This window comes from Mesocricetus auratus, unplaced genomic scaffold (assembly GCF_017639785.1).
Source record: "Mesocricetus auratus isolate SY011 unplaced genomic scaffold, BCM_Maur_2.0 Super-Scaffold_100038, whole genome shotgun sequence".
Taxonomy (NCBI): domain Eukaryota; kingdom Metazoa; phylum Chordata; class Mammalia; order Rodentia; family Cricetidae; genus Mesocricetus; species Mesocricetus auratus.
In genome coordinates this window covers 6,187,755-6,210,987 of record NW_024429216.1, presented here as the reverse complement: position 1 = coordinate 6,210,987, position 23,233 = coordinate 6,187,755, and the positions used below count along the sequence as shown (strand labels likewise).

The 23,233-nt window shown below is 52.7% G+C and overlaps 1 protein-coding gene across 4 annotated transcripts in view; it reads right to left on the bottom strand.

Moving 5' to 3' along the window:
• Sipa1l3 (signal induced proliferation associated 1 like 3) overlaps positions 1-23,233 on the bottom strand; it is a 204,898-nt gene that overhangs the window by 8,989 nt on the left and 172,676 nt on the right. For 3 of the 4 annotated variants that reach the window (XM_040734703.1, XM_040734705.1, XM_040734704.1), the window contains 4 exons: positions 21,987-22,414; positions 13,618-13,839; positions 1,777-1,942; positions 844-1,090 (listed from right to left, as the gene is read on the bottom strand). In XM_040734703.1, the coding sequence (XP_040590637.1) occupies positions 844-1,090; positions 1,777-1,942; positions 13,618-13,839; positions 21,987-22,414 (1,063 nt within the window). The remainder of the gene's footprint in view (positions 1-843; positions 1,091-1,776; positions 1,943-13,617; positions 13,840-21,986; positions 22,415-23,233) is intronic. The other variant, XM_040734707.1, reaches the window with a different exon arrangement.

The window sequence follows — 23,233 nt, the reverse complement described above, 5'->3', positions numbered from 1 at the left end:
CCTGCGGCTAAGAGCCTCAGGACACCACTCCTGTCAAGAGGGGTTATGGAAGGTTGCGATGAGTCCTGCCTAAAACCCCAGCACTCTGCACTCAGGGAGCCGAGGCAGGAGGATCTCTGTGAGGTCCAGGCCAGCTTGGTCTACAGAGTGAGTCCCAGGTCAGCCAGGCCTATGTAGTGAAATTCTGTCTCAAACCAATCAACCAACCATGCCCAAACAAGCAAACAAACAAGCAAGCGGTCCCAGCGTGTCTGGGTGGGGCTTGCCCAGGGTTGAGCAGGGTTGAATCCGCTGCACGTCAGAGAGGAGAGGAGGTTCACAGAGTGCAGCCATGCAGTCTTAGCTGCTTTGCCATTGTTTTCTTTTTTAGCTGAGGTAGACCTTGCAAGAATTCTAGGCTGGCCTCAAACTCACGTTCCTCCTACCTCCAAGTGCCAGGATCACAGATGTGTAAGTATGCTGGCTACACCATGGCTTGAACTTTCAGGAGATGATGGGACTTATGGGACATTTAATAAATGCCTGCTATATGAAACAAAGGAGTGGCTAGGTCTCAGGAAATCCCCCTAAGCATGGCATATTTGGGAAAGTCAGGTCATTATGTAAATGTTCAGAAAATGGGGTGTCTAGGTGGGAGCGGGGAGGCTGGGGAGCGGAGGACATAAGTACCTGTCCTTGGGGAAGCCGACTTCCTGTGGTCTCAGGTGACCCAGTGTTTGGCCGGCAATATTTGCTCCTTGAGGACCCTGGAGCACGTGACTGACCACATAGCACCCCCAGGTGCCCCCCACCTGCGGTGCACCCTGCTTCCCAGCCCTGCGGCCCCAGAATACCCAAGCTCACATTTCTTCTCTGGGAAGCCGTTGCCAGCGGCTGGAGCGGTGCTGGACGGCCCGCTGGGTGGGTGGGGGTGCTGGTACTGGCGGCGGGCGGGCAGGGTGCTGGAGGGGAAGGCGGGGGCGCTGCTGAACAGCACGTCGCTGGGCAGGCCGGGCTCCAGGCTGGCAGGGCTGGCAAAGCTGGGGTCCCGGCGCCCGCTGCACAGGCTCTCATCCGACAGGGTCCGCTGCAGGCTCTTCTGGGGGGACTGCTGCCAAGACAGGGCGGGACAAAGGATTGGCATGCTGGGCTTGTGGCTCCTGTCCCCAGGGGCTTCTTGGCAAGTTCTTACTCACCCAGGGTCCAATTCCATACCCTCCTGGTCAAAGCACTAGACTCGCCCTAGGGGCTCCCCAGCCATGACTGTGGCGCATGGCCTCTGATCCTAGCCTCCAACTGTAGCCTTATTACGAGCACTTTCCCACTGAATTACACATGCCTCTTCTTTTCAGATATGGTTCCAGCTAGTCATGTGGCCCAGAACTTGTGATTCTCCTGCCTCAGCCTCCTGAGGACTGGGATCACAGGTGTGCGCCACAGTGCCAGCGAAGGGCTGGGTCCCCTACACTGCCTGCCTGACAACTCAGGACAGGCAGGAGTGATGGGCGCACCACAGTGCCTGCTGCTTTGGTCCATCTGTGGGCAATGGGAGCCCACTCGGGGGTCCTGTGCTCTGAATGGCTGGGTAGGACTATTTCCCTCTTGTGCTCTGGGAGAAAGATGTGAGACCCAGGCTCTCTGGGGCCTTTTCCAGCTGGCTTAAGCCCTGGTTCTGTCTAAGAGTGACAAGAGGCCCTCACTCGCACACCCCAGCAGGGACAGCAGACACCAAAGGCTGGTGACATGACAGAGAGCATCACCCCCTCCCGAACCGGCCCTAGGCCACCAGGCACGCACCCCTGCATCCCGATCCTGCTCTGGCCCCAGGTTGTCCATAATGATGAGCTTCTTTAGGTCATCCTCGATGGTTGACTTGTAGTTCTTCCGTGGGGACCGGAGGTCTCGAAGGGACGCCCTCAACCGAGGCTGACCAAAGACATTTTTTGCGTTGGTGTCCACCTGCCTGGAATGAGAACACAGGGGTCAGAGGGCAGTAAGCTGCTTCACAGGGTCATCTGGACTGGAGAAGACTAGCCACCACCAAGTGACTGCGCCTCCTCTATGTCGCCCATCTTGTGCTGGGAACCTGCCAATTCCAAGGGCAGGCAGGGACTACGGAGTCACCTGCAGGAGGGGACTGATTCTAGGCATGTGAACTAAGTGGACCCTATGTGTGACACAGAAATGTGTTTTTGGTGGGAGATGCCATTCTGTAAATCTGTCTCTTATTGGTTGTTGAATAAAGTACTGTTGTCCAATAGGGAAGCAAGATAGGTGGGACTAAGAGTTGAGCATGATTCTGGGAGAGAGAAACACAGAGAGTCATCATGGAGCTGCCATAGGGGTAAGAAGTCCAGACCCTTTTCTCCGGTAAGAGAAATACTTAGATTAACAATTATGGAGTAAATACTTAAGTCAGAGCTAGCCAGTAAGAAACAAGCAGGGCCAACAGCTTCATAATTAATATAGCCTCCTGTGTGTTTATTTGGAACTGATGCGGCTCTGGAACCAGGCTGGTGGGAAGGTTTCCCTTTACACGTTTTGGCCAGCAGTGGTGGCTCACACTTTCAGTTTTTTTTTTTTTTGTTGTTGTTGTTGTTTTTTGTTTTTTGTTTTCTGAGATAGGATTTCTCTGTTTAGTCCAGGCTGTCCTGGAACTTACATTGTAGACCAGGCTGGCCTCAAACCCACAGAGATCTGCCTGCCTCTGCCTCCTGAGAGCAGGGAGAGGTGAGCTGTTTGTTCCTTACAGGAATGATGCGGTATTCCAGAAAGCCCTCACCCCTGCACTAGGAACTCAGGCTGGTCAGTGGGGTTTCCTGTCCTGTCACATGGGGTAACGGATTCCCCCACACCACAGGGTCCTGAGGCCCAACTGCCACCACCCTAAGCTTGGCTGCCACTCCTGAGGGCAGGCAGGAAGCAGGGGCCGCTCTCCTCCTCTTCCCAGTGCTCTGTTTCTGGTGCTCTCCCGAATGCAGAGGTAGGCTACCTCTGGGGTCACTGAAGAACAGGTTTGGCACTCGGTCTTGCCCCTGCTTGCTGCTGCTGTGGGACCTCAGACAAGCCCCACCGTGTCTGGGTGGCTCAAACGAGAATGCCCCCAGACACTTGTATGTTTGTACGCTTGGTCCCTAGCTGGTGGAAGCATCAGGGAAGGATTAGGAGGAGTGTCTTGGGGTAAAGCTTTGAGGTTTTAAGGGAGTTCCACATTCCCAGTGTCTGTCTGCCTAGTGGCTGTTGTCTCAAGGTGTGAGCTCTAGTATTGCTCTAGTACCATTTCTACTGTCATGCTCCCTGCCGTAATGGTCAAGAACCTAACCTTCTCAAACTGTTGGCCCCATATGAACTCTTTTATAAGTGGCCTTGGCCATGGTGTCTTCACAGTGACAGAAAAGTGACAAGACGTGTCCCATGGCTGGAGGACACCTCAGAGACCTGCTGTTTTGGAATCTGCTGCCAAGCACCTGGCTGGCCCGACACAGCAGATGTTTGAGATGGAGGCTCCCAGCTCTCTTCAGACAAACCTGCTCCCTCATGGCTCCGGGCCTGCTACCCAGAAGCCCGAGTGTCAGGAGCAAAGGCCTTTCGAGAGACACCACCTTGTACTGGGGCTCTGAAGCCGCACAGCAGGGGTTGGGTGTGTGGCTCAGTTGGAAGAGCGTTTGTTCAGCACACACTAAACCCTGAGTTCCAGCTCTAGTTCCAACTAATGCAGGGGTGGTGGCACACACCTGTAATCCCAACACTCAGGAGGTGGAGATGAGACTCAGGAGTGCAGGGTAATCTTTAACCATGCACTGAATCTGAGGCCAGCCTGGGCTATAAGATCTTGTCTTAAAAAACAAACCAAACCGGGGCTGGAGAGATGGCTCAGAGGTTAAGAGCACTGACTGCTCTTCCACGGGTTCTGAGTTCAATTCCCAGCAACCACATGGTGGCTCACAACCATCTATAATTCAATCTGGTGTCCTCTTCTGGAATGTAGACAGAACACTGTATATGTAATAAATAAATAAATCTTTAAAAAAAAAACAGATGGGGGGCTTGCTGCTCTTACAGGAAACACAAGTTTAGTTCCCCCAACCTATGGTAGGTGGCTCACAATCACTTGGCACTCCAGCTCCAGGGGATTCAATGCCCTCTTCTGGCCTGCACACATGTAAGTGCATGCACACATGCACATCCCACAACTTACACACATACACATAAATGAAATGAAAAGAACTAATAAAGCCAGCGAGAGCCAAGGAAGCCACCCTTGTCAACAGAGGCTTGTTTTGTGTTTGTGTTTTGGAGGGTCTCTATATAGCCCTGGATGTTCTAGAACCTGCTGTGTAGCCACACTGGTCTTGAACTTGCAGAGACCCAGCTTCCTCTGTCTCCAGTGTGCGGGGATTAGAGGTGCACACCACCAGACCTAACTTATTTTTAATTTTAATTTTTCTCTAAGTTTCGTGTACATGTATGTTTTGCCTGCATGTATGTATGTGCACTATCCTGTGTCCCTGGTACCCGCAGAGGCCTGAAGGGGGCGTTGGGTCTCCTGGAAAAGAAGCACTCAGTGGTCTTTGCTACCGAGCTATCTATGCAGCTCTTATGTGAAATCAATCAGTTTCTCTGTGATGATGGGATCCAACACAGGGCTTCGGGGATGTTAGGGAAGCACTCTATTACAGACTACGCCTCAGCCCATCTTTTCCTTTGTGCTTCTGCTTGGCTTTTTGAGACAGGGTCTTGTGATGTGGCCCAATGTGGCCTGCAACACATTATCATTATCCTAACACATTATCCTCCTGCCTCAGTCTCCTGAGAGCTAGAGCTACAGGCATGAGTCGCCATGCCTGGCTCTGGGGTGTCATGTTTGTGTCACAGAACATGGTCTCTGGGAGCTACGAGGACTGCTCATCACTTCTGGGGAGCAGGAGTCATGCCACGGTGGAAGGACGGGCTTCCTTTTCTGATACCCTGCTGGGTCTGAGTCTGTTTTACCTTGAGCATGTCTTACAACAGTGACCATCACTAGCGGCCTGGAGCAGGCTGGTACCTGGCCTTCAGCATTTGTTTCTGGAACCCTAAAGAAAAAAAGCTGTCTTGGGCTGCAGGGGTGGGGGTGGGGGTTTTGAAGCCTGTGTTTCCTTTCTGTCCCTCAGCGGCTGCCCTTGCCAGCTTTACAAAGGTGGGTGGAGAGGGTACTGGGGCTTTCTTGTCTGCTCATAATCCTCTCCTGACCAGATCTGTAGGTCTGGGGCTCAGGCTCACTCAACAGCTCTGTCCTTACCGGGAAGGAATTCTCTGGGCATCTTTAAAGCGTAGGTTGGGAGGAGAGTAGGGAGAGATGGAGGGAGAGATGAAGCATGCCCCACACAAATCTTCTGAAGTAGCTGGAAGGCCTCCCCTCCCCCACCACAGAGGAGTGTCTTCCCTTCCAGCCTTCCCCTCGAGAGAGAGTGTAAAAAGACCCATGGAGGACAGTTAAATGGGAGTTCTACTTCCGGGGAAAGGCCTGCAGGGACACACGATGGGAAGAGCATGTATAGGTCCTATCTGCTGTGCAGACACAACTCGCACATTCCATGCAGCAGGGACCAGAGGTACAGCTCAGTGGCAAAGCCCTTGCCTAACAAGAATTAAAACAAAACAACTTTTTTTGGTGATGCTGAGAATGGAACCCAGGGCTATGATAAACCACTGAGCCACACCCTAGCCCCTCACTGGGGGATTCTAAGCAGGGGCTCTACCACTGAGCCACACCTCTAACCCCTCACTGGGGGATTCTAGGCTGACCTGCTCCCATTGATCTCCATCCTAAAAAAGGCTGGTTTTAACACCTCTTATCTCTTCTTCTTTGTCTAGCTCTCTGGTCTCTACAGTTGTCCAAACCTAATGATCTTTGGCTTGGTGGCTCAACCTATGCCATGGAAAAGCCACTCCATGGCTCTTAAGTATAAGGCTATTTTCTATGTCCTACTATGAAGCCGTTGCCAAAAGATATGAAGGGAAGAAAGCAGAAACACAAGTACAGCTGGTACCTGTGCTGCTATAGACAAAAAGGAGCAGTGCACACCCCTGTAACAAGCATGCAGGAGGCTGAGGCAGGGGGACTGTTAGTTCAGACAACAGAAATAAAAGACTCAAAAAAAATGAAGGGGGTTGCTGAAGAGATAGCCCAGCAGTGAGGAACGCTCGCTGCCTTTGCAGAGGACCTAGGTTTGGATCCCAGGACCCACACCATGGCTTATAACCACCTATAACTCCTGCTCTTCTGAACTCCGCAGGCATTGGGCATGCACATGGTGCACAGATGAAAATGGAGGCAAACACCCATACATGTAAAACTTTAAGAAAGGACGGTGTGGAGCATGGGATGCACATGTAATCACGTTTGCCGGGTCATGTTCAGCACATGTCCAGAAGGATGCAAAAGAAATCAAACAGTGGCTGCTTTTGCAGAGGGGACTCCGGGGCTGGGAACAAAGGGAGCCTCTACTTTGCACTGTGACACCTTCTACAATGCTGGGCATGGTGATACGCATCTGTAGCCCCAGCACTGAGAAGGTGAGAGGAGGGGGATCAGGTGTTTGAGGTCATCTTCAGCTACATACCAAGTTCCAGTAAACCTGAGCTGCAAGAGAGCCACCTCAGGGGGTAAAGTGCTTGCTATGAGAGACTGATGTCTGAGTCCCATCCCTGGAGTCCACAGTGGAAGGTGAGAGCCCACTCCTGAAAGCTGTCCACATGTGTCTGCACTAGAGCATGCACGTGAGCACAGGTGTGTGTGCGCACGCTCACATACACACACTGAAACACCACCACAACCACCAAACAAAACTACAAAACTAACAACGACCCCCTCAAGTAAAACAAACAAAAAACCCCAACAACAAAAAAAACCCAAGCCAAATCCTTAAACATTCTGCAGTATTTAATTTTCTACCGTGTTTTACCTTTCAAAACATATACGAAGGAAAGCACCACGCTCACAGATCTGTCTAATACTCCCAGACATAACTCTGATTTGTCTGCACTATCTAAACTCAGAGTTTGCCATGTTGTGGTTTAATTCTACCAGAGAAAGAATCACAAAGAAAGTTCTGGGGTTGAAGAGATGGTTCAGTGGTTGAGATCTAATTCCATTCAGATTCCCAGAACCCACATGGAGACTTAAAAACTCAGATTCCCAGAACCCACATGGAGACTTAAAAACATCTGTAACTAAGTCGGGCAGTGGTGACGCATGCCTTTAATCCCAGCACTCGGGAGGCAGAGGCAGAGGCAGGCGGATCTCTGTGAGTTCAGGACCAGCCTGATCTAGAGAGTGAGTTCCAGGACAGCCAGGTGTCCTTTCTGGCCTGTACAGACACTTCATACATGTAGTGCAAACATATGTGCAAGCAAAACACCTGTGTACATCTAATAACAATTGTAAAAACTAAAACCAAGAAAACAGAAGCTGTGCACACTGGACTCTGGCAGTGGCAGTTTCTTCCTGGACAGACAGGGCAGAAGTGCAGGCGAGCAGTGAGTCATCCCAGCCAGGGTGGTGCTCTGGCCTCCAAATGGGGTGGCTCCCTTGGGACCAGGTTAATTAAGGTAATTAGTATGGCTGCCAGCCTGGCAGGGCTGAGCCTTCTGCCAACGTGGCTGCCAGAGGCCAATGGGAAAAGGTATGGACAGCTCTAACTGTGGGTAATTGATGCCCAAGAAGAGGCTCTATGGCTTTTTCCTTGGTGACCCTGAGATGCAGCTCAGGTTGCTGTGGAAGAAGGGAGCCTGGAAGCTATGGTCAGTCACCGAAAACCAGCACCACAGCCCACTGCACCCTCACCACTTCTGTGGCGGAGGGCTAGGCTTCAGTCTCATAGCTGGGGAAACTGAGGCTGAGCCAACGGAAGATGCTTGTGGAAGGAGCGTCTGCCAGCTGCTCTGAGCCACGTAGTGACTGGCTCATGAGACAAGCAGAGCTTAGCATGTGGACCCTGGGCTGTGGCTGGACGTCATGTGTGTAACTGTGTGCATTCCTCGGGCAGGCATCTTCCCCGACAAGGGCACTGATATGTCTAGGGGGCCAAAACAGTGGTGAGGAGCCTGGACGTGAACCTAAGTCATGTGACCCATGGGACTACATTCTTAACTACACCTCCTATGTACCTGCTCCCTCTCCCAGGTCCTGGGCTACCGCATGATGCCATGAATTTTCTCTGGTCCCCTCCATGGTCCTGTGTGAGGGGTTGTTCAGGGATGCGGGTGTTCATGCCTGGATCCCATCCTCAGCTGTGACCTCCTGACTGCCTCTCAACTATGTTGCAGGCCCTATGGTATCAGGAGAAGCATTCTAGGGGCCTCTCGGGCCTAAGTCTCAGTCCCTCAGACAAGGGTCACTGGCCTTTAAAATACATGTCTCTATAACATGCTATGTCGTGGTGCTGGGGGAGTGGAAGTGTGTCTATGCTCTGGAGGAAAGGCTGAACATGGCTGCAGTAACCTCGAATGGTGTCTCTGGCTACAGAGCTGCCTAGCTGTGAGGTGGTGCCAGCCTTTCAGCTGGGCAGCCTTTGAGGTGGAGGCACCAAGGAGGCAGAGGCTACCAGGCAGGGAGGGCTGCACGCTCTGCTCCCATGCCTCTGGCACAATGTGGCTGTCCCAGCCTGACATAACCTTCACCAGCTAGTTCTCTGCTTATAGACTTGGGATGACCCCCAAAGTCCTCACAGTCTCCTTACAGTAGAAACCGCCACCACCCTAGTTTAAAGAGATGGATCCTGAAGTGAGCAGCCAACGGTGGACCCCCATCCCTGGCCATCACTCTGGTAGCTGAGTGACGGGAAGCCACTCACTTGAGAGCTCATTGACAATGTGAGCAAAATGAGACTTGCCTGGCCATCTTTGAGGTAGAGCGGTTGGCCAGAGCCAGCACGACGCCCCTGATGTGGCAGATGCTGGGTCCTCTGTAGCACATGGCCTGTCTTTCCCTACCCCATCTTTCATCAACAGTGTGTGCCTGAACACAGGGCAGTCCGTTTCCGCTAAGAAGCTTTTCTCGGAAGAGGAGCACACCGTCTTGCTGTGGACTCTCCTTTTGTACGCATGAATATGTATTACTCTCATTGGCTAATTAAAGCTGATTGGCCAACAGCCAGGCAAAAAACGTATAGGCGGGGTGATCAAACAGGATACGCGGAGAAAGAAGAGTGAAGTCAGGGGTAGTTTCCAGGAGCCACAGAGGGAGCAGGACACGCTGGCAGACAGATAAAGCCACGAGGCATGTGGCAGAATGCAGATTAACAGAAAAGGGTTAATTTAAAATGTAGGCATTAGTTAGTAATAAGCCTAAGCTATTGGCTGAGCATTTATAATTAATATAAGCCTCTGTGTGGTAATTTGATGGTGGCTCCCAGGACAGAGACATCTCATATGTGGCCCCCCTGCTTGAGTCTGGGAGATGAGATGCCAATGGTTTGGGTACTGGATTTGCTGTGTCTTGTCTGGTTGGGGGCCTTGGGTGAGGCACTAATGGTGCCTTTGGGAAATGGGGTAAGAGCAAGGACCCTCTCGTGGGGTGGCCAGGAGGGTCCAGGGCCGGGCAGCAATGCCTAGTTCACAGGCTGTGCTCCCTATGCTAGTGCCGTGTCCTCATGGGATACTAGGGCGGCATCCAGCTTTAGACAAGTCCTGATGGGATTCTTAGATACCTGTGCCCAGGGCCGATGAAAAGGGAGGCAGAGACATTGAGCAGGTCACTCTGGTGACCTTGTGGAGGGAAACTCCAAGGCTGATGGGGTGACAAATGCTGTGATCAAGTAGTCCAGGCTGAGGGACTCTGATTCTCCTGCCTGTGGGAGGAATGCGCCACCATACCTGGTGAGATTTTTGTTTTTTATTGGCATGCCACGCTTGGAATCCTTGTACAGGCAAGGCTAGATTTCTACCACTGAGCCTGACCCCTAGCAACAGATCGAATTCCAGTGACAGTGTGTCTAAAGAAGTCTGAAAACCTGGGCTGTATGAGTCAAGAGTCTCTGTAAGTGACAAGGTCGTGGTCTGGAGATGCTCAGGGAAAGTCTGAGTTAAAAGCCCCCTGGCTGAGTTGCAGCTCAGCAGAGAAGACCATGCCTAGGAGGCAAAGGCCTTGGGTGAGCTCTGGAAAACAAAATACCCCCCACCCAAGCAACTTTATAAAATGGGAAGGTACAGCTGGGTGGTGCCATACGCCTATAATCCCAGCACTTGGGAGGCAGAGGCAGGCGGATCTCTGTGAGTTCGAGACCAGCCTGATCTACAGAGTGAGTTCCAGGACAGCCTCCAAAGCTTCAGAGAAACCCTGTCTTAAAAAAAAAAAAAAGAGAGCGTAAAGAGAAAAGCCTCAACTCAGACCTGGACAGATTGCTCAGTGGTTAAGAACATTTGCTGCTCTTTCAGAGGTCCCAGGTTCAGTTCCCAGCACCGACATGGTGGTTCAGAACTGCCTGTAACTCCAGTGTAGGGGATCCAACACACTCTTCTAGTCTCTATGAGCACTAGGCATACATATGGTACAATACAATAATATAGGCAAAACATCTATACTCATAAAAAAGAAATAAATCTTAAAAAAATAAAGCATTTACTCAGTCTTTTATATTTGCGATTTTATATCTACGACTATATCTGTAGACAGACTTGGTAGTGCACAACTTGGAAGACAGAGGAAGGACAAGTTTCTGTCTCAAAAAACCAAGGACTAGGCAAGTAGCTCAGAGAATAGGACACTTTTAGTTTAGTTTAGTTTTTTAAGACAGGGTTTCCCTGTGTAGCTTTGGAGCTGTCCTGGAACTCACTCTGCAGACCAGGCTGGTCTTGAACTCACAGAGATCCGCCTGCCTCTGCCTCCCGAGTGCTGGGATTAAAGGTTTGTGCCATAGCCGGGTGTTGGTGGTGCACGCCTTTAGTCCCAGCACTCGGGAGGCAGAGGCAGGCGGCTCTCTGTGAGTTCGAGGCCAGCCTGGTCTACAAGAGCTAGTTCCAGGACAGCCTCCAAAGCCACAGAGAAACCCTGTCTCGAAAAACCAAAAAAAAACCCCCCCCAAAAAAAAAACAAAAAACAAAAACAAAAACAAAGGTGTGCGCCACCAACGCCTGGCTAGGATACTTGTATTTACAAGGCCCTGGGTTCCATTGCCAGCATGAGGAGGAAAAAGGTGTGTGTGTATATGTATGTGTGTGTGTGTGTGTGTGTGTGTGTGTGTGTGTGTGTCTGTGAGAATGAATGTGACCTCTCCTAGAAACAGGGCTTTGGGGGAGGCTTCACATTTTCACACTGGAAGGCAGGTGCCACTGTCCTGGTCGCAGGGTACTTGTGTCCTCCATGGCACACACTAGAATAACTTGGCCAGTAAATGTGCTAGCCGTGCATCTCATTTGATTTTGCAACCCCAGTAAGCAAGAGTACCATCCCCGTGTCCAGTCATCATCTACCCCCCACCACACACACACACACACACACACACTTTTTGATTAAGGCACAAAGTCAAGTCCTGCAGAACTGCACATGCTCCTCTGCGTCCTGTGACTCCTTTGGTGTCCTCTCTTTTCTCTCCCTCCTCATCTGCCACCCACCTCATCTTCTCCTGTGTGGACCCACAGGGCCGTCTCAGAGAGGGACAAGCTTACACCGTAGAAATGGATATCTCACAGTTGTAGAGGGGACAGCAGGGCCTGGGCAGGAGTGTGGTCCGTGAGCGCTTCATAAAGAGCATGCCCAGTGACCCTGAACCTTCAACGTTAACCCCGAGGCAGGGTGGGGTGGGGTGGTTGGGGATTGTGAGAAGGGGAGCGAACAGCCAGATTCTAGTCTGCAGAGTCCCCTCTGGCTGTCAGTGACTTTGTGAACTGGATTTTCAGAGCCTGCTGATACCTCCAGGGACCCCATTCTGTCTCCTGGTGCCTCTTTCCCCCCAAGCTCTATGTCACCCACAGATTTGAACAGCTCCATCCAGGTCAGGAGAGGAGGCTGGGAGGAACAGATGGAGGAGGGCAGAAGCTCCTCATCCAACAGGGTAGGGGCTTTGGGCTTGGCTATGTGGATTCTGATGCAAGGGCCATCTCCCACTAGCATGGAGCCCTGAGCCTCAGTTGCTTTATTTACTGAGTGGGGAGAGTGTCATGCCCGCATAGAACTGCTGTGAGCCTTCAGTAAATGAATGCACTTAGAAGGGCTGGCAAGATGGCTCAGAGGGGAAAGGTGCTTGCTGCCAAAACGGACGACCTAAGTTTGATCCCTGGAAGCCGCAGAGGGAGGAGAGAGATGCTGCCTGAAAGGTGTCTTCTGACTTGCACATGGGTGCTTCTCTTCAGTGCGGAGTAAATGAAGTTCATCAATAACCTAGTTTGCTTGTTTTTCCAGTCAGGGTCTCTCTGTGTAGTCCTGGAACTCACTCTGTAGACCAGGCTGTCCTCGAACTCACTCCATAGACCAGGCTGTCCTCGAACTCACTCTGTAGACCAGGCTGTCCTCAAACTCAGAGAGATCCACCTGCTTCTGCCTCCCGAGTGCTGGGATTAAAGGGGCATGCAACCACCACCAGGTTTTTTTTTTTTTTTGGTTTTTCGAGACAGGGTTTCTCTGTGGCTTTGGAGGCTGTCCTGGAACTCACTTTGTAGACCAGGCTGGCCTCGAACTCACAGAGATCTGCCTGCCTCTGCCTCCCGAGTGCTGGGATTAAAGGTGTGCGCCACCAACTCCCGGCAAGGTTTTTTTTTTGGTAGTGTAGAGGATTAACAATAACTTACGGATACTAAGTAATACCAGCATTGAGCCACATTTCCAGTCCTCCTTTACCGGGGAATACTAGGCAGGGCCTCTACCACTGAGCCACACGGCAAGTGATTCTAGGTAAATGATCTGCTGAGCTAGTATACCTTAGTACCAAAGTCCTGTCCTTTCCTTTCCTCTTTCCTTTCCTTCCTTCCTTCCTTTTCTTTCTTTCTTAGTCCCGGCTGTCCTAGAATTTTCTCTGTACACCAGGCTGACCTCCAACTTAGAGATCTGCTGCCTCTTGAGTGCTGGGGTTTAAAGGCGTGTCTGCTACCGCCTGGTACCAAAGCCCTTTCTTAATTGCATAGCCCACTTCCTCCCTCTTTCACTCTGTATGGAGCGGGAGAGATGGCTCTCAGCAGCTCAGAAGTGCTTGCTGTATAATCGGGAAGCTCAGAGTTCAGATCCTGGGACCCATGTAACAAGCCGGGCATTCTGCCCACCCTGCAACCCCAGCTCTGAGTAGGACCACAAGATCTTGCTGGATTCTAGTCTAACAGAGAAAACGGGAGACCAAGGTTCAGGGAGAGACCCTGCCTCAAAGCAATAATCAGAGAGCGACACAGAAGATGCCTGATTGTTTTTCTGGCCTCCACGCACACAAATATGCACACCCGACTCAGTCTCTGGAGCCTCTGTAGAAAGCAGGGCGCTGTGGTATCTATCTAAACTCCCAGCATTCCTACCAGGGAGGGAAGCAGGGACAGGAGCGCTGAGATCATCCCCCAAGAACAGGGGTCTCTGTCACCTGACTTCTTCATGACTGTAGACCCAGGGTGTGGGATGCAGTGAGTTACCCCTTTCCTGCCCCAGAGTCGCCCCAGGGGGCTCGCAGTAGCACTTACTTCTTAGTGTCAGTGAAGGGGAGTGGCCGGGGCGGGGGCTCATCTGTTCTCTTCCATCCTGTTGGGTGTCTGTTGTGTGCTGGTTGCTTGGAGAAGAAAGACTTGGGGACGGACGTGGAGAGCTGGAAGGGGCTGCACTGGGTGAGCTGGGCGGGCCGGGGAGTCTCTGCGCTGGCTGTTTTGTAAACCTGAGCTGGGTAGCCAGCCCTGGAGCCCATGTCACTGCGAAAGCAAGGACAAAGAAACGAGTCACAAACACGTGGCTGCTGAAGCAGACTCCAGCAACGGTCGAGGACGGAGGTGCATACTTGCGATCCCAGCACTCGGGGCAGCCGCGGCCACACAAAGTTCAAGGCCAGCTTGGCCTATAGGAGCGGCTGCTTTGAAAAGGAGAAGAGGCCGGGGCATGTCTCTGTGCAAAGCGTTTGCTGTACAAGGGTGGGGGGGTGGTGGATCCCCAGCATCCACATAAATGCTGGGTGGGTGTGGCAGCCTGCCTGTAATCCTAGCAGTAGGTAGGGACAGGATACCCCAGCAGGCTGGAACCAGTGAGCTCTGGGTTCAAGTGAGAGACCAGGCCTCCATTTATACACTGCAGAATGACTAAGAAAGACACCTGATGTCAAGCCAACCTTTGTCCTCTACATGTACATGCACACACATGCACACCACATAAACACTCATGCAAGCCACATAAACACACATGCATGTCGAGCAGTGGTGGCGCACACCTTTAATCCCAGCACTGGGGAGGCAGAGGCAGGCTGATCTCTGTGAGTTTGAGGCCAGTCTGGTCTACAGAGCGAGTTCCAGGACAGCCAGGACTGTCTCGATAAACAAAAAGTCACTAACCAAAACCAACACAAAATATTGTTTCAATGAACTGGATTGGGCAGGTTAGAAGAAAGTGCTCTGGGGCAGTGTACAGGAACTATTAATTCTCCAGGTGGTGATGATGGGAATGTATGGAGGCAGAAAGTGAAATTAAACCATATCCAGACTGTTCCAAGTAAAAAGGAAGTGGCCATCTGATACCTCAGTGGCAGAGGTGGCCACCACAGACCTTTCCTTCAACGTGCTATTTGTGTATTGAGGCCTGCGGATGAAGAGCTGGACTTTGCTCCCAGATGAGCAAGGCTGCAAGCCTGTTTTCACATGCACACAGGCTTTGTCCCTTCCTGTTAGTCTGCTTCTCCTGAGAAACGAGTCACCAGGGATGCTCCCTGAACTGCAAGTGTAGGGAGCCAGCCCGTCCAGGGGCTTTGAGCTCTGCTCCAGCTAAGACAGGACAGGGGTGTGGGAGGTGCGTCCTATACCACTGCCCCCTGCGTTAGCCACAGGTTGAGAGGACACAGTCACTGGCATCGCGAGCCTGTGCGATGTTACTGCTCCATTCGGGCTCCGAAGGGGCCGGTACAGAGGGGAGAGCTGCAGCCATGCCCTTGCAGAGAGCAGCGTTGGCCTGAATAGCGGTGACACCACAGCTGACTGCAAAGACCTTGAACACATTTCCCACGCATTACCTCATGTAACACCCAATACTCCCTGATGCAGGAGTCACAGTCATATTTTAGGTGGGGACACTGGGGCTCTAAGAGCCGAAGTAACTTGCCCATAGTACGGGACAAACCTCCCGTTTTCTTCTGTACTCATGAGATGATTATCCTCAGGAAAAAGGCATAATAAACAGATGACCCAGCTATGGATGGGGCCCTGTGCTAAGTCCTTTAAATTCATGGCCTTACTTTGTCCTCAGGACCTTGGACCCCAGTTCCACTATTGTTATCTTCAAATTTTTAGACACGCGGTCATGCTGTGTAGCTGGGGATGACCCTGGCCTCCTGATCCTCTTGCCTCCACCTTCTGAGGATTACAAGTATGTACCACCATGCCCAGCCTGGGCTCCTATTATCCCATCTGATGGAGAGGAGGTTGGGCTCAGAGACCAAGGGCCTGGGGGGGTTTGCATGGTAAAAGTGGTGGCACTGAGATCTGGACACACACAGCGTAAGGTGGCCAGGGAGTAACAACATGCCCACACAGCCCGGGGCCAGGCTGCTCTCCATCTGGCTGACCTGCTGAATCCATCCCCACCCCATGTTTGTCATGACCTGAGAGTATGACATGATTATTTTCTGTGGCAGGATCTTAGCAGCAGCCACACCCACCCTGTAGCCTCGTGAGGAGTGACACAGAAAGGATCTGGAGTGAAGCCTTCATCTGGATCCTATGCCCACGACTGTCTGCTGCCTCCACCATTTCCACCCGCCAGGATTGCCACCATTGCCTCTTCTGTGTCCTCCCCACGATGGGAATGTGTGACACTCCAGAACTCTTTGTGGTTTCAGCTCATGAAGACAGGCAGTCGCCCACAGGCCCCAATCCATCTGTCATGTCCTGTGGCCTCAGTTTCTCCACATGTCTGTCTTGTTTGCAGAAGCTACCCCAGGGCCTTTGAGCTGCCCTCTGCCCACAGGTATGTCGGGCACTCCTCCAACCCCTTGAGTCCTGGGAAAACAGACTGGGTGTCCCCCCCCTGCCTGCTGTTACTCCCTGAGCAGATCTATCATGTGTGGCCTCTGTCTCCAGACACAGGCAGGGCGGCCCCGACCCCCGGATTACCTTTTAGGGCTGTGCCCTAGATGGATCCCCAGACAGATCAGAAGACTAGCACAGCCCGGGAAGCAAAGCCATGTGCTTCCTGCCTGCTGGGAACGCCCAGCTGCATCAGCTCCACGTAGAGCGGGCTCTGGGATCCCTAGCTCTGAGTGACAAATTGTTCTGGAAAGCAGCAGACTTTGGCATGTGCACTGCTCAGGGGCCAGGTAGTTATGCGTCTCGGCTCGCTGGGCCATTCAGGTGCCTGTGACAGGCGCCAGCACCCGGCAGGGGCTTGGCAGCTGGGCTCCCATGACGAACGTCTGGGGTGGGATGGGGTAATGTTTGTGAAGCTGCTGAAGTCATGGATCTGTACAAGTAGCTACAGGCTGTGTGGGCTTTGAAGAAAGAACTGGGGCCAGGGAAGTAGGTGGGGCCCTCTGGGGGTGGCCAGGCCCATCTCTTCCTGACAGTTTTCAAATTCTCTCCTCTGTTCTCCCTTCCCTTAAACAGCCCGTGTCTTTCAGAGAAGACTAGAGTGCCCCTCCTTTAAAATGAAAGACCCAGACTCATTGTGTAGCCCAGGCTGGCCTCCACCTCACGATCCTCTTGCCTCTGAGTACTGGGATTACAGGCCTGCAGCCAGAGTGATATTAAAACAAAAACAAACAAAATATCCATCCGTCTGTCTGTCTGTCTGTCGTCAATCATCAGATTATGGGCTCAGCCACCTTGCATGGCTCCCATGCGCCCCAGGGTCAAGTCTTTGCTGCTGATCACAGTACTGAATCTTCTAGAGAAGGGCTCCTGCCCTTTGCCAATCTGACCTCCTGCCACGCTTTCTTTGGCTATCTGCCCCAACCTCTCTGGTCACCTGATATTCCCAGACTGCTACAAAGCGGGCCAGCTAGGCCCTGGCATTTGCTGTCTGGCTGCCAGGACCCTTGTTTTCTATGGCAAATCAAGACACTGCCTGCCTCTCCATCTCTCTCCTCGGCCTTGGCTGCCATCTGTGTGTCACTTGGATGTTGTCTGTCTGTCCATCTGTTTCCTCTCTGCAGTAGAATGCCAGCTCCACAGAGAAGGGGCTGCACTCTGTTCCCTAGAGCACCGAGATGTCTAGAACAATGTCTAAGAGAGCTGGGCTTGGCCGCTCGGAGAAATGGGTTCTCCAGCTGCTCCCCCTCAGCCAGAGTGGCCATGGCTCCTCGCTTACACCAACTAGGAGCGAGCAGCTCACCTCCAGGCCCACACTCACTCCAAGTGAGCCTCACCCTCCCTGGGATGCCACCTCCTGTCTGGCCCCCAGACCTCCTTTCAAAGCCCAGATCGGGGCCAGGGAGCCAGTTCAGCAGATAAAGGCGCCTGCCACACAAGCTTGGTGTCCTGAGTTTGAGGTGGAAAGAAAGAACTAATCCCTAAAGCCACCCTCTGACGTCCTCATGCATACCACGACTCGTGTGGTAGGCACATCGGGTACACAAACACAATGAGAAGCACCAGCACAGATCCGCCCGGTCTCTGCCCGCTGAAACCTTTCGTGGCTGTCCTTGGCCTTAGTTAGCATCAAACCCGCATGGGTAATGGAGGGCCTTGGCGATCTCCCTGGCCTGTCGGGCCTGTGCTCAGGGACACGCCATCCCTCTGTACCCACTGCTCCCCATCCTGAGAAGCCCCTCTATAACCCCATCTTTCTCTACTCTTTTTTTTTTTTTTTCCAGACAGGATTTCTCTATGCAGTTTTGGAGGCTGGCCTGGAACTGGCTCTGTAGACCAGGCTGGTCCTGAATTCACAGAGATCCTCTGCCTCCTGAGTGCTGGGATTAAAGGTGTGCGCCACCACAGCCCGGCTCTACTGTTTTTAAAATTTGAGGCAAGGTCTCATTCTGTAGCCTAGGCTGGCTCAGAAATGACAATCCTGCATCAGCATCCAGAGTGCTGGGATTAGCAGGACCTGTGCCACCAGGCCTGGCTGGGTTTTGTTTGTTTTGCTGTCAGTGTCCACAGCCAGGGCTATGGGGTTTAGCAGGTGCAAGGCCCTGGGTTTGATTTCCAGCAACAAACCCTTGCACCCCCCTCACCTCACAAAGTTACAACATTAGCACCCACACGACTGCACCCCAGACTGAAAACATCCAGCCAGCGTCCTCTGAGGCGCCCATGATTTTGTTACCATCTGCCTGCTGTCTTCCTGGGGCCTGGCACACACATACTTGGTCATGAATAAATGGCAAGGTTTAGGCCACAGACAGTGCTGTGGGATGGAGACAAGGCCCAGAACTCTCACGACAGGTCTGCTCAGACAAGAGCACCACCTGATCTCTGGGTACTGGGTTCAAGTACCATGCTGTCTGCTATCTCCAAGGACTGGATAGTAGAGGCAGAAGGCTGTGGGGCTGCCTGCTGCCAGGGATGGTGTGGCCAGCAGGTGGTAAGGGTGCCTGGGGTCTCCTGAGACCAGGTCTGGCCCAAATTGGTGACCAGTGACTGTGTAGGGGAGTGAGTACGTATCCATGGAAACCTGAAAACTGGGCGGGTGGGAAGAGTTCAGTGAAAAACACTGACAACTCCCTGCACTGTCTGAAATGCCATGGATGTGTGTGCATGCGTGTATTCAAGACAGAGAGAGGGGGGAGGGAAGGAGGGAGGGAGGGATGGAGGGAGGGAGGGATGGAGGGAGGGGGGGGGCAGGCTCTTGCCACGTGGCCTGGATCTCACAATCCCTGTCTTAGCCTTCCCTGTGCTAGAATAACAGGTGTGTATTACTACACCTGGCTGAATAAGTTTCTTTAAATTATGTCGGCTCTGACATGGTGTGGTGGCAACTAGGGGTACTTCCAGCACCTCTCAGAGGCAGAGGCAGGAGGATTACCACAAGTCCGAGACCAGCCAGGGCTACCCAGCGAGTTCCAGGCTAAACAGTCTCAAAAGCAGATACGCCCTCCCACCGGCCCACCCCCAGGGAGAAGAGAGCAAGCCATCTTATCCCCTTGACGGTAACTGCTCCAGGGCAGTGTCTGTACAATCAGGGTGGGTTGGAAGTGCTACTGCTTCATAAGGAAACGTTTATCCATTTAAGAGAAAACACCTCCCCTCCTCTTTCTACCCAGATCACCTCAGGCACCCCATTTTGGGAAATGCTGTTCCACACTAAAACCCGTTGCCTAGGAGAAAACTTCAGGAAGCAGCTTTAATGAGTAGATAAGAAGGATTTGCAATTAGCATCAATTGTCTATATGCAAATTAAAGCTCCCAACCACAGGGCCCACTTGTATAGTGGGGCTCCCCTCTTCTCCCTCCCTCCACTTCTGGGATCAGCAAATAGTCTCTCAGATGCGGGGTGATTGTCCCCACCCCTGCCTCGCCACCGTCCACGCCTGGCACTGCCTTTATATCATGGATCTCTAAACCCTACAAAATTCTTTGCTTTTCAGTGCTAGTGTTAAACCTCACTCAACAGTGAGGCAAACACTCAGCTACACCTCCAGACCACTTTTAACTTGAGTTTGTTCTGAAAGTCTCACGAAGCTGCCCAGGCTGGCTTTGAACTTGTGATTATTTTGCCTCAGTCTCCCAAGTGGCTGCAATTACAGGCCTGTGCTACCTACCAGGTCGAGCTCCCACCACTGTGCCAAGAACAGGCCCACAAGAGGCTGGGAATGCTCTGTTGTGCTCTGTTGCCTTCACAGCTCTGCCTTGTTCGGAGTGACGAGAGCAGGCCAGAGTTATGTAGGCCACACAGATCTCTAAGAAATATACGCTGAATGAATGAATGAATGAATGAGTGAAGTAAAGCAGTCAGTGAGGTCGGAAGTTAAGAACTACTTGTCTAGGAAGGTGGCCTAAGATAGCTCCCTCACTGTCTTGTTCTTGGTCTCCATGGCAACCCTCCTGGGCTCCTTCAGATCGGGGTAGCTGAGAATTCCTAACCTACTGGTTTTCTTTCCTCTTTCCCAACTCTCGTATTTCTTCTTGGAGTTTTGGGATTCGAACCCAGGGACTCACAAGTATTAGGCGAGCAGCGTACTACTGTGTTACGCCCCCACTGTAACCATGTGGTTTGCAAGTCTGTTACAGACGGCTGGAGGAGTCACGAAATCCTTCTAGCAAGGACGAAGCCACGTTCAACAGTTTATGACCAGAGCGGATCAAAGTACGCTGCCAATAAGAGGTGCTGATTGGAGACCAGCGATTTCCATACAGGAACACAGCTCTCCTCCATTTGCCTCCCTACTCGTGCTTTTCAAAGCGTGGCCCTGAGACTGCACCTGTCCACAGCTAAGGTCTGGAGAGATGGCTCAGTGGTTAAGAGCACTGACTAATCTTCCAGAGGATGGGAGTTCGATTCCCAGCATCCACGCTGTGGCTCACAACCATCTAGTTCCAAAAGATCGACACCCTCTTCTGGCCTCCTTAGGCACCAGGCATGTATGCGGGGCACTGACATACATGAAGGCAAAACACCCCTGCACAGTAAAAAAAAAAAAAAAAGAAGAAAGAAGCCAGCCAGCCATAATGGCATATGCATTATACAGCGGATTATGGAGTCCACAGGCTCTCTGGCCAGGTGCCAGGAGGTCTTTTATCCCAGGAAGACCCTGGGTTTGGGTGAGGGACCTGGGCTTAGGCCATCAGGGAAGGGAAGCTGTGGGCTGAGCAAGCATGTCAGAGGGACCAAGCTGGCGCGTCTACAGAACACTCTGCCTCGCCTCCCTTTCTCGGGCAGACCATTTGCTGCTTTCTGGGAGGGCGGGGGGGGGGGGCACCAAGTGTGTGGGTTCAGACTGCCGGCTGAGGTAGCTGTCACTCTCCCACCTGCCCCCCCTACTCATGCTTCTCAAAGCACGGTCCTGAGACTGCCCCCATCAACAGCTAAGAGCTTAAAAACGCATCTGCTTGCACCCCACCCAACCCACTGAGGCGGAACTCAGGCTTTGCGGTGGGACGCTGATCGGGCTGGGGTTTGGGGGCTACCACTCAACGCCAGAGGCTGGAAGGCCAAACATGCCTTTGTAGACCTCAGTTGCAGCTGGGACAGTCACATGATGCCACCAGCTGTGAATGGCTCAGGGGAAGCCTTTGCTTTCTCTGTACAGGGGTAGCAGAGATGCCCCAGCTCCCCTTTGTTCTCGGGTCCCATCTTGGGACCGGGGAACCTGCTAGCATGGTAAGAGTAGGAGGACAAGAGGCCAGACTCGTCCTCAGGACCTATCAAGTCACATGGCAGCCTACTGTACCCTCTCTGGACTGTCAGGAGACTGGCATGCCCCTATTTATTTGAGCCACAGACAAACACGCTTGTGACAGATAAGAGCCGAAACTCAGAGAGTTAAAAAAAACATTGGTTATAGACAGCAGCGAGAGAAGACAGAGGGTCAGAGAGAACCAGAGACAGATGAAGACAGAGACGGAGTCAGGCTTCTCTCCCCATCCCAACTTTTGGAGACTGAGGGGTATGCAGCATAAACCCTCCTTTCTTTTCTTTTTTTTTTTTTTTGGTTTTTCGAGACAGGGTTTCTCTGTATTGTTTTGGAGGCTGTCCTGGAACTCACTCTGTAGACCAGGCTGGCCTTGAACTCACAGAGATCTGCCTGCCTCTGCCTCCCGAGTGCTGGGATTAAAGGCGTGCACCACCAACGCCCGGCTCAAACCCTCCTTTATAACTCTGCAAGCAAGTACAATTATCAGCCAGCAGGTTTCGGGGAAGGAGCTGCCATTAGGGCCGTGGGGACAGGGAGAGGAGACGACTTGGAGCTGGTGTGGGATCTCACCTGGGTTGCCTTGGTGGGTCTCGGCTGCCCCCGACCAGGCCTGGAGGGGTACTGGAGCCTGAGGAGTACAGCTTTGGCCGGTAGCCCTTGTTCTGGCCAGCTACCACAGGTGCAGGGGAGACTTCCCGACGTCGGTCTGCAGGGTGGGGTCTTCCAGTCACTTCCCGGCCCCCGCCACAAAGGCCTATACTTCCAGGGGGCTTGTGCGGCTTGGTGGGCCTGGGTGCTTTGGCCAAGGACATACAACTGGGGCTGGAGGTGTAGAGCGTGGTGTCGATGCCACTGTCACTGGAGCCACCCTTGGAGAAAGGGTCCTGCTCTGGTTCCAGAGGGTCCAGAGGGTCGAACCATCGGTCATCACTGTGGCTGCTGGAGGCGTTGCTGGAGAGGGTATTGCTGCTGGAATGGCTTGAGTACTGAGGTTCACCCTGGAAGGCAAGGCTGCTGTGACATCTTGACTCTAGGGGTGGGGACCTCTGCTCACATTGGCACCCCAGAGCCAGGCATGGCCACATCATGGCTCCTCCCCTAGGCAAGTGAGTTACTTTCTCCTGCCTCAGTTTATATATTTGTAAAACAGGTGTGTGACTAAAAAGCCCTGACGCGTTTGGTGCTCAGATCAACACATCTCCAATCGAATGTTTCTCAGACTGAGGTCTGGGCTCCCTCCTTTCCCCTTCACCCCCCTCCATCTTTTCAGCACCTGCCTTGCAAACCGGCTGCCTGTGTACCGCAGACACATGTTGGCTGTGTCATGACGGCATCTTCCCTTCTCCCTAGGTCCTGCCTGCCACCCCCTCCCACGGGGCCACCGCAGCAAGCACCCTTCTCTCCATCTCCCCGTGTCATCTGCTCCCACTGAGGCCAGAGGAATGCCGCAAGCATCTGCACGGAGTCATGACAGCTACCCCCAACCCCCCGCCCCTGCTTGAAACTCTCCTGTGGCGATATCTGGGGACAGGTCAGAGTCCTCACCGCACCTCACAAGGTCTTGGTGGTCTGACTCATGCTCTACACCATCGTTGTCCCCCTGTCTCTCTAGACCCCACCTTGCTGGCTGTCCCCTGGCTGTGCAGGCACAAGCCTCAGAGCCTTCGAGCATGCTGCTCTGCTGCCCCGATGCTCTGCTCTGGGATCTTTTTATTCCGAACTTCATTTACAGTCACCTCCTGTGCTGGACAATTTCACAGCAACTCAACACAAGTTGCAGTCATCTGAGAGGAGGGGGCCTCAATTAAGAAAATGCC